This window comes from Atractosteus spatula, chromosome 13 (genome assembly GCF_055471065.1).
Source record: "Atractosteus spatula isolate fAtrSpa1 chromosome 13, fAtrSpa1.hap1, whole genome shotgun sequence".
Taxonomy (NCBI): domain Eukaryota; kingdom Metazoa; phylum Chordata; class Actinopteri; order Semionotiformes; family Lepisosteidae; genus Atractosteus; species Atractosteus spatula.
In genome coordinates, this window is record NC_142718.1 from 8,824,619 (window position 1) to 8,834,710 (window position 10,092).

Here is a 10,092-nt window from a genome sequence, read left to right on the forward strand (position 1 = left end):
AGTACATAAAGATTAAAGGACTCATTTCTATGTCTATCGTCGTGCCTTCACGAAATGAAATTCACATAAGCCCACGTACAGTATTTACATACTACTTAGGAGAGCTCCAGCGCTCCCCTTTCTGCACCTGAAAGTCCCACCCTCCTTGAGCGGAAATGCTGAAGAAAAAGGCACAGAGTTAGATGGACCAATCGGAGAATTAGTTGCCTCTTGATTGACGGCTGGAACAAAGGCTGTGGCTCAAGTCTCGCCCAAATCTCTGCTCTCACGATATCGAAGAGCTTTGATAAAAGCCGGGCTTTTCAGAAACGTAAACAACATCTTTGAAGAATGAAAAGTACTTAAATCATGTGAAACGGGCGACGGTGTCCTCAGCATGACATCTCACAGGTGGAAACGTTCGAGTATAGACGATGACGAATTTGAACAACTGTATGTACTTTTGATTCCTTTGTAGTTTTTTTAAAAACGTAACAAGCGTTTTTATGAAACCCACAGTAGCCAGTGAAGTAAAACACTACGCAGAAACAAAAAGGGTTTAAAAGTGAAATTCCAGATATGGTACGACTGCGTTGAAACAATGCGATTTCGAAGCAGAGTCTATTCGCCTTGTGCATCTTTGCAACATTTCCAAGTTAGGAGTTTGACCTATGAACGTCATACGATTTGCCGTATTTTGTAGGAGTCTCTCATCCAGCCAGTGACAATTTACAATAGGCTAGTTTTGTAGCTTTTTTTTTTTCTAAAGCAGATCAGTAAACCCTGTGACCCATGACAGCGCAGAAACCGTGTCTGAAACGGGTGTCTTCAGGTCTGGTCAGGGTTGAGCTCAGTTCTGCACGCTACGGCGTGATGGAGTAGTTAATTGAGTTACGTAGTGCTTTTTATCTATTTTGTTTGAAAAAAAAATAGACATTTGTGTCTAATATAGGGAAAGAATTTGAAAAGTGGTGGTTTTGTGAGGATATGACGTTTACTGTACAATGTTGGCATTGTCTTTATCTTTCAGGGGTTACTCTATTCGTGTGCCCTGTGCTCTGATAATGAAACATAAAATCATAAACTCAAGACACTTAAAAAAAACTGCATACAATCTACATCAGGAATGCAGTGTGTATAATGCTGTGTGAATTATAAATTGTTAGCAGTTGATCATTCTGAGATTTGAAGGACACAATTAGTAACCACTGGGTATATAATATGGGTGAAAGTAGAAAATGTATGTGTGGATTTCCTAGATTTTGTGATTTATTAACATGGGGGCTGCTCTAAGGTAAACATAGTTAGGTGGGTGTAATTTTACATAGTTGTCTTGGCACATTTAGACCTACTGGGATCGTCTGTTTCGCAAGGTATTGTGAGTTTGATTTTGTTCCAGCAGGTATCAATCCATCTGTCAAAGTCAGACTGAAGACCACATCCCCACGCATCTCCTGACAAAGCAATCCAGTCCTTTAAACGCAGGCAAGAAGCAGATCTTGGAGAAGGGTTGTCCCTCTGGACAGTCACTCAAAGCCACTCGCGCGCTCCTGTGTAGTGACCGGTCGCCTGTGTGTTTGCAGAGGCCACAGTGGCAGAGTGGTGCCTCCTTGTGTTCCAGCAACAAGGAAGTAGAGGTGCTGAACTTCAACGAAACGCTGGCCAATAAGCGCCTGACCCCCCGTCCGCCGGACTGCACAACCAACGCAGACACCCTTCGCTTGCCAGTTGGCCTGTTCCGTCCGAAGAGAGACGGGGAGGCTGCCCACAGCCCGTCAGAGGCCGACGGCGAGCCTTCGCACGACGAAGTGAGCATCCTGGAGGACGACGACTTCGGGTTCCGGGCCGACGTGGTGCGCCTCCCGGAAGCCGGGGGGGAGAACGAGGGCCACGATGACGACGACACTGCCGCCGCTGAGGACGGCTTGTCGTGGGCGTCCGGAGAGGAGTACGATGCCGCGAGACTCTGCGACGCCTGCGTGGCGCTCTTCCAGAAAATGCTCTCCGCCAAGAAGACGAAGATGAAGAAGAAGAAGATTGACTATAGTAAGTTACATTTTGCTGCAGGGGAAGAGGCACGATGACGAGAGTGCTCTGCTTTGCAAAGCAGTTATGATCGCAGTGAAGCGAGGTTCATATTGTAGTGCTCTCGGGTTCACGTGGGTATGCGCCCTCGCCTCTGCCACCTCAAGTCGGCCCCCCACCGTCGGGGACTCGAACCCGGGCCTCCAGAGTCACTCAACAGGCACCCAGCCAGTTGAGCCAAAGGGAAATCTCCCCTCAGCCCGATGGCTGCGGTCCCTGCTATTCACAGGGAAGGGCGGTGACGTCACCGCGCTGGTAAGCCAGCTCTCACAACCTGCAATGGTGGCCGTATGTGTTACAATATGTTCAACCCACATTCTCTGGAATTTGTTTTACCACTACATCCAAGATAATTCGTACTTTTTATGGTACAAAAATAACTTCCTGTCAAGTACACTTCCCCCGTTGTCCAGGGGAAGGAATGTCTTGTATTAAATAGGCTTGATAACTGTGCAGTAGCATCATGGAGAACATTGGAGCAGACTGCAATTATTCTGTAACTGCTCACCTGGTTTTGTCATCATGCAGGGCATTGGCGCAGATGGCTCACTCATCATATTTGGATATTTTACTTTTTATTTTGAGAGTTGGCAGGGCTCTAGTTCTGGTGGGAGTTTCCTTGCAGTGGGGTGACAGTGAGGCACTCTTGTTGTGAAGTGGCCCCGCTGTCTGTAAAATCTGTGGGTTTTATTTGATCATCCTGAAGGAGGCATCACTGGATAAGCTATATTTAAGGTCAGGAAGTCTTTGATGAGGCTTTTCTATATTTTTTTTGTCGTCATTTTGCAACTTTTATGGGCATGCATGTTTTGATCAGAGTAAACATGAAGAAAGACACTTCTGAGATTTTTATGCTAGATGGGGGTAGGGGCGGATAAATGAACTGTCAAAACCAAATCTTCTGTAATATTTGTCTGAGAAAGTTGCTGGATTGTTAGATCAAGGGATTATCTTCAGTACAATTTCACAAAGTGAAACCATAATCCTATATTCATGACTGGACAAGCTGGTACAACACAAAAACTGATGCAACAAGGTTATGATCAGATTTCCTGTGTGGACCTTTGACATGAGAGATTAAAAACATATTAATGACATGGGATGCAAGGCAATCCCAAATCATCTTTAAAATACTATCTGAATATTCACTGTTGCACTTCTGCATGTCTCCCTTTTGATGCAACATTTTTTTTTTTAAAAAACAACCTGCAGATCCCTTGTCTTTGTCATGTGACCAGTGGATCCTGAAGAAAAGAAGGGTTTGTAGAACAAAACGAAGCAGCAGGGGGTAAGTGTTCTTACTGCAAATATGGACTTGATATCCGTCCCCTAATCAACAGCATTATTTGAATAGGAGTAGAATTCAAGGATGACGTTGTTTTTGCTGTCGCAGACAAAAACGATGAAAAGATGCACATCAGTGACTACACAAATAAAAGTACTAGCTCACAGTTCTGTTGTTATAATCCAGACTATGCAAATGACACCTGAAGAAGGCTCCACAGCCGAAACGTTGTTCTCTTTCTTCTTTTTTTCAGCATGGAATAAACCTATTACCTGTTCCTTTGCAGCCTATGCATGCTGACGCAGCTACCCACCTGAACTACTATGCAAATTCTTTTCTGCTCTATCATTAAATGACTGTCAGTGGGATTTTCCAAATGAAATGGCGCATGTTTGGCCACATACAGGCATGTCTGAGCGGGTGTGAATTGGCTAGTCTCTCCCTGATTTGCTCTGTACCACCAATGAAGCAAAGTGGGGGGGTAAGGGGTTCTGCTGGTTCCTGACACCTGAGAGCCTACAGTGTTTCAATGAAAGAAACTGCTACTCCTGCTGACTCCTCTATAAGCACCCAAGTGTCGAAGTTGGGCCCAGTGGGAGTGTTTGAATAGGTTCAAGTTCTCGGTTATGCGTGGTACTGGGGTGCAAGTGATGAGATACGGTGTTAAATTCCTGGCGATTAAAAACCGGCTCTGTGTAAAAACAAAACTGTGGCGATCGTGTAAAATGATTTCATTGTATTTTTTTGTTTGAGATACTCTTAGCTAATTCAAGGATAGCTGCCCTCGTAAAGTTCTTTGCAGTTTCTCTCGTGCTTTCTCTTCTGTGTTTTTGAAGTTGCTTTCACCTGAGTGCTAAAATTTTAGAAAGTTTCCCTTTAGGGATTTTGGGAGATGTTGGGCACCAAACGAAACAGAAGATGGGGGTTTCGTAGCTGGCATGTGTTGATATGAAATACCATCGGTACTGTGAAGGTGGGATACAGTGTGGCTCTCTTCGGGCCTGTTGACTCCACCCTCCTTGCATCCATCCATATCTAACCGCTTTATTGAATACAAGGGTTGCAAGGGAACTTGGGCCTATCCCGGCAAGGGACAGGTTCAAGGCAGGATACACCCTGGATGGGACACTAGTCCATTGCAGGACACAAACATTCTGGGGAAATTGCACCCAGGTCAGTTCGCCAGTATGTCTCTGGACTGTGGGAGAACACTGGAGCACCCAGAGAAAATCCGTGTAGACACGCGGACTGCATACAGACAGCACCCCAGGAATTGAAATCGGTGCCCCAGTGCTGCCACGCAGCAATGCTAACCACTGTGCCACTTGAATGCCCCCCAACCCTTCTTCAGAAGCTGTATTATAGTGTTTATGGTATTTTTACATTGCCTGTATTTTTATTTTCCAGTGTGGTACTTTTGAGTAAGAGCCTTTTCCTGCATAGTACTTAAGTCTGTTTTCTATAATTACCGCCTTTGACTGCCAAGAAGGACAAAAAAATCAGATTGAAATGTTAGCCATTTCTATTGATATGTGTAAACTCTACTCACTCAGACGCGTTAGTCTAAAATAACATCGCGCACTCCGTATAAACGTTACGCTTAGGGTAAATACAGAGCAGCCAGACTTCCAGCCCATGACCAATACTGACAGCTAGCTTTCGCGCCTCAGTTCATTCAGATTGGGCTGTCGGGCACTTCCTTATACTCTATTATGTGACCCGCACTTTACAGTTTCACTGTAATGAGATAACACTTGGGAAAAGAAGACAAAATATCCTCCATTTCAAATATAACTATTTATAGTGTTTTTAAAAAAAAGATTTTAAAGATTACAAATGAGGTGAGGCCATTTGGGCCTTGTAGCCTGTTTGGTAGCTAGTAATTAACTTATCCAAGGATCTCAATCATCCATTTCTTTATAGAAGCTGGGGACATAATTAGGTAGCTTGTTCCATACTCCCACAACCCTTTGGGTAAATAACCAAGAACAGGAGGTACTTCTTAGTGCACGCCTGTGTAGTTTCCACTTGTCCTTTGGTTCATGTTTCACTGTACGTTCTGAAAGGAATATTGTCAGAAATCAAGCAGATGTTATTTAGCGCAATTGTAACTGTTCATTTTCTTGTGTGTCATTTTTGACTTGTCATACCCTGGCGACAGGAACCATTTTTTGTTTTGACTTGGCACTTTTGGTCTCATTCTTCCATGGCTTTGTTTTTTGTAGTTTCAAAGTAGTAATCTGCTTACAGAATATTGTTGCAAAAATGATGAATATCGGAAAGTGACCAAGCGGTTTAGTCAATGGGTAAATATTCATAACCCCCGAGTGATTTCTCCGAGCAGTTGGTATAATTTAAAGGCACGTAAAATCTTTCTCTGGTACAGTCTTGGTGAAAAGAGTAATAATTTAGGCACACTTGGTTAAACAAATATTAACAGTCACAATACAAACACTACACTGCACACAACACACAAGTGACTATATTTACAGCATGTACAGACAAGGTGTTTCACAGGGCTAATCAGCCCGTAAAGCCCCAGGCTGCTCTCCCATGTGTTTGACTGTTAAATAATGCCTTAAGAGGCCAAAAAGCTATATCGCCCTGCACCTCACAACTCACAGCTCACTGAAGCTCAGCAGGTGTGAGCCTGGCCAGTACCTGTATGGGAGACCTCCTGGGAAAGCTAAGATTGCTGCTGGAAGAGGTTTTATTGGGGCCAGTAGGGGGCGCTCACCCTGTGGTCTGTGTGGGTCTTAATGCCCCAGTATAGTGACGGGGACACTATACTGTAAAAAGGCGCTGTCTTTTGATGAGACGTAAAACTGATGTCCTGACTCTCTGTGGTCATGAAAAATCCCAGGGTGTTTCTCGAAAAGAGTAGGGGTGTAACCCCGGCATCCTGGCAATATTTTCCCCCGGTCTTTACCTCTCATGGCCTCCTAATAATCCCCATCTCTGAATTGGCTTCATCACTCTGTTCTCCTCCCCAATGATAGCTGGTGTGTGGTGAGTGTACTGGTGCACTATGGCTGCCGTCACATCATCCAGGTGAGGCTGAACATTGGTGCTGGTGAAGGGGAGTCTCCATTACCTGTAAAGCACTTTACATTGCTGTATGTACTATACATTTGTAGTTTGTTTTAGTTACAAATGAAGTGGGTCCTGACTGACAGTGGGTGATTCTTTTGGCATCTCAGTGGCAGCATTTTTAGAATTGTCTCACTATGTTATTAGATGAAAGTGGTGCTAATATATATTTTTGTCACTTTTGCTTTTCTGGCATTTTAATCTAGCTTTTTCTTATTACTTTCAGAAAACTGTGGATTGCCATTAAAAATATTACAATGAATGCTAAGAACCGCGCATGTGAACTGAGAAAAACACCTAGTGCGTGTTCCAGGCCTCATGTATTTTTACAAAGGTAGGTAAAAACATAAAACATTTCAAATGCAAAACCTTAATGGCATACGTGTGGCCTTTGAGTAGTTTAAAAAACTGAGTGAGAAGACTTACAGATGCCTAAAGGGTGACCTCTAGGTTCCATTTCCAGTTGTTAAAGTAATCGTAACTTATTTGGAAAAAATTGATAGGATTTGCCTTTCTATGTTAGAGTACGTGTTGTCTGTCTTCATTAGTTGCATATGGCATGCATGAAATTCACTCCTCACATCAGTCACAAGATCCCATCGAACAAATATGCAGTGTCCTTCAACTAAGGTATTTAATATGGGATCCTTGTTTCTGCACTTTATTGAGCCTGAATGATTAACAAGCCTTTTGCACAGTTAATGCATTAGCATGTAAGCCTACATGACATGAGCTTAATGTCCTCCATTTTCAGTACCTACTTTAGAGGGTCACAGAGAAGCAGAGCCTAACCCAAGGGGCACAGGGTTTAAGGAAGGACTACACTCTAAATGGGACGTTTGTCCCATTGCAGGGAGCGGACATGTTTATGGGGGGCAATTAAGAGATGCTAATTATTTGCGACTGCATGACTTGGGATGGTGGGAGAAAATCAAGAAAGCCAAAGCTGTGAGCTCCACATAAGCCATTTTCAAACCCAGGACCCTGCAGTGTTACCCACTGAACCACATTGCTGCCTATTTAACAGTATTTTTGTTTGGTACCACTAATTTGTTTTATACACCCAAAGGTTTTAGAATCATACATTATGAATCTGTATGGCTTTTCACCTCAGTCCTTCAAGCAGCATGTTAGTGATAGTACAGAGTGCTGGTCAACTACTCAGAGGTCTAAATACTGTTGTAGCTGTAGCCAAATGCAAAAACAAGATGTTTGTCAGAAATTACAATTGTCAAATGAGAAGTGCTTACTTAGTACAGTGTGCCACGGCACAGAGACATTGATGGTGCTGGTCTCCATTTTTTTACACTGGTGTTTGAGAAAAGAGACGCCAAATGGACACTTCTAGATGGATAACAGTTTTTAATAGTCTGCATAATAGATGCATCATTAACTGCTGCTACAGTGAGTCAAAGTGAAACATTTAGAAGGGTTACGTTTGTGTGAAAATCTTACAGAAAACTTATGCTAACACACTAACCCTACTGAACTCATTGAAGCTTTACTTGGTTTATAAATGAGTGCAATGTTTAAAGGACTTTGCTGTATTATAGTACTATTTTCTGCGGTGTGTGAGTTCTCCACTCCTGTGCTGTGGCCACCCACAGGGCCACTGCTCTGGAGACACCTCAGGAAGCCTTCGCTGTCCTTGAACCCACCGTATTTCTTCTGCCCTGACAAAATGACATAATTCAGGTTCAAACAAGGAATTCCAGAATGGCAAGACCCAGCCTGCGCTCTCCGCATTCAGTTCAATCTGGAGCCCAAATCCTTTTCTCCTCATTTAGACCCTTTTCTTTATTTCAGGAACTTATTAAAGTGCAAAAGTAAAGAGGCTCCTGTCCAGAACAGACATGGCAAAAAGAGGAGAGCTGAGGATTCAACCTTCAAACCACAAAAGAAAAATGGAAAGATGACCAAATTGGGCACAGGCAAAAAGAAAATGACGAAAAATGAAATGGACTCCGTTCTGGAAGGGAGCAGGGTTATTTATAACAATAACGTTCGGAAAGATAGGCCCTTTGTCCTGCAGAAAAGCAATGAAGACCAAGACCCTAATTTTGATACCTTACTCGAAAAGACTGTTAGCCCAGGAGCCAGTGTGAAGACTGAACATAGCTGGACTAAGAGGCAGGAGTGTTTCAGTGAAACACTGGGAAATAAGTCATGTAAGGTCAGTGGAAACAGCAGTATTCTTGACTTCCCTGACCCTTCGCGTCACTTCTCCTGGTTGCAGAAAGGTGGCTTTAAGTCAATGTTGGCCAAAATGGAAAACAGGCAGTCCACAGTGGTCAAAGAAAGTGATTCTTCTGCATCAGAAGGCATTTTTTAAGTACATGTTTGTAAACCATTTGTATTGAGAGGTCATGGTGGCTTTACGTCGTATATACATGTATTATGTTTATTATGCACGCACACTATATATGCAATACAGTAACTTGAGGCAGAACAAAATAATTCTAGGGCTCGTCCTAACCTGTCTTGAGATACATGAACGAATCTTATAAGAATACTTTAGGCAATGAAAAGAAGTTCAGCTTATTGATCCGTTTAAAAATGAAGGGAGCATTTTGTGTTACCTGCTCTTCTATTTTGGATTACCTAGAATTCAGGGGCTTCATTTATTTTTTCCGATTTAACATTTAATTTTGAGCAGAAATGTTCACAGTTTTCCTTTCTAACAAAAATACTTTTGATGCATTCTGAAGTTAAAATAAAAAATGGCAAGCTTCTAAAACCAGATTTCGATTTATTTATACTGATATTTTTATGTTTTAATTAAACTGCTCATGGAAACATTCTGGAAGGCTCGTGTATTTTACCGACATGTTTGGGAGTGTAAATCTCATTTAAATGTGATGACATTGAAGTAGGATGTCAGACATCTTAAGTGAAACTTAAGTTAGAATCTTATTCCTTATACTTATAGAGAGCTTTTCTGGACACTCCACTCAAAGCCCTTTACAGGTAATGGGGACTTCTCTTCCACTACCACCACCAATGTGCTGCCCCACATGGATGATGCGACGGCAGCCATAGTGCGCCAGTACACTCACCACACACCAGCTATCAGTGGGGAGGAGACCAGAGTGATGAAGCCAGTTCATAGATGGGGATTATTAGGAGGCCATGATTGGTGAGGGCCATTGGGAAATTTGGCCAGGATGGCAGGGTAACACACCTACTGTTTATGACGGGAAAGCGCCTATTTACACTATCATGTCCTCATCACTTTACTGGCACATTAGGACCCACACATTCTGCAGGGGTGTTGTGCAATGGACTCGGAGGACAGTAAAAAAAAAATCACCGAACAGTATGTGTGGGCGTGTGGTCAGTGTTGACCTGCCCAGATCAATGCCCCTAGTGCGGGGTTTTTATTTGCTATTTACCTACTAATGGTAATTTCATAGAATGCCTGAAAAAATGCATACTTTGCATTTAAGCGACAATACCCAAAAAGGCTACCCATAAAGAACATTTTTAGTGCTATTTTCCCACAGCAAGAAACCGCTTGTTCTATGTCTTGGAATCTTAGTGTTCTTTCTACCTCTCTTCCCGCTGGGCAGAGCTTCTACAGAACGCTTCTGAAGTTATAAAATTCTCAGTGAAGTCACGAAGGACCATCTGTGTTTCATCGACTGCCACTGACA

The 10,092-nt window shown here is 42.9% G+C and overlaps 1 protein-coding gene across 1 annotated transcript; it reads left to right on the forward strand.

Annotated features, from left to right (window-relative positions):
* The first annotated feature begins 263 nt into the window (after positions 1-263).
* LOC148821764 (uncharacterized) lies at positions 264-9,176 on the forward strand. The gene is made up of 5 exons (XM_088930992.1): positions 264-432; positions 1,382-2,025; positions 3,277-3,352; positions 6,666-6,773; positions 8,246-9,176. Exons 1-5 carry the CDS (start codon positions 377-379, stop codon positions 8,769-8,771), a joined length of 1,410 nt encoding a protein of 469 aa, XP_088787118.1. The 5' UTR covers positions 264-376; the 3' UTR covers positions 8,772-9,176.
* Positions 9,177-10,092: the final 916 nt, after the last annotated feature.

Coding starts and splice junctions, on each gene's coding strand:
- LOC148821764 (XM_088930992.1), top strand. CDS start 377: ATGACATCTCACAGGTGGAAACGTTCGAGTATAGACGATGACGAATTT. Junction 3,353..6,665: donor ACAAAACGAAGCAGCAGGGG/GTAAGTGTTCTT, acceptor TATTACTTTCAG/AAAACTGTGGATTGCCATTA. Junction 6,774..8,245: donor CCTCATGTATTTTTACAAAG/GTAGGTAAAAAC, acceptor TCTTTATTTCAG/GAACTTATTAAAGTGCAAAA.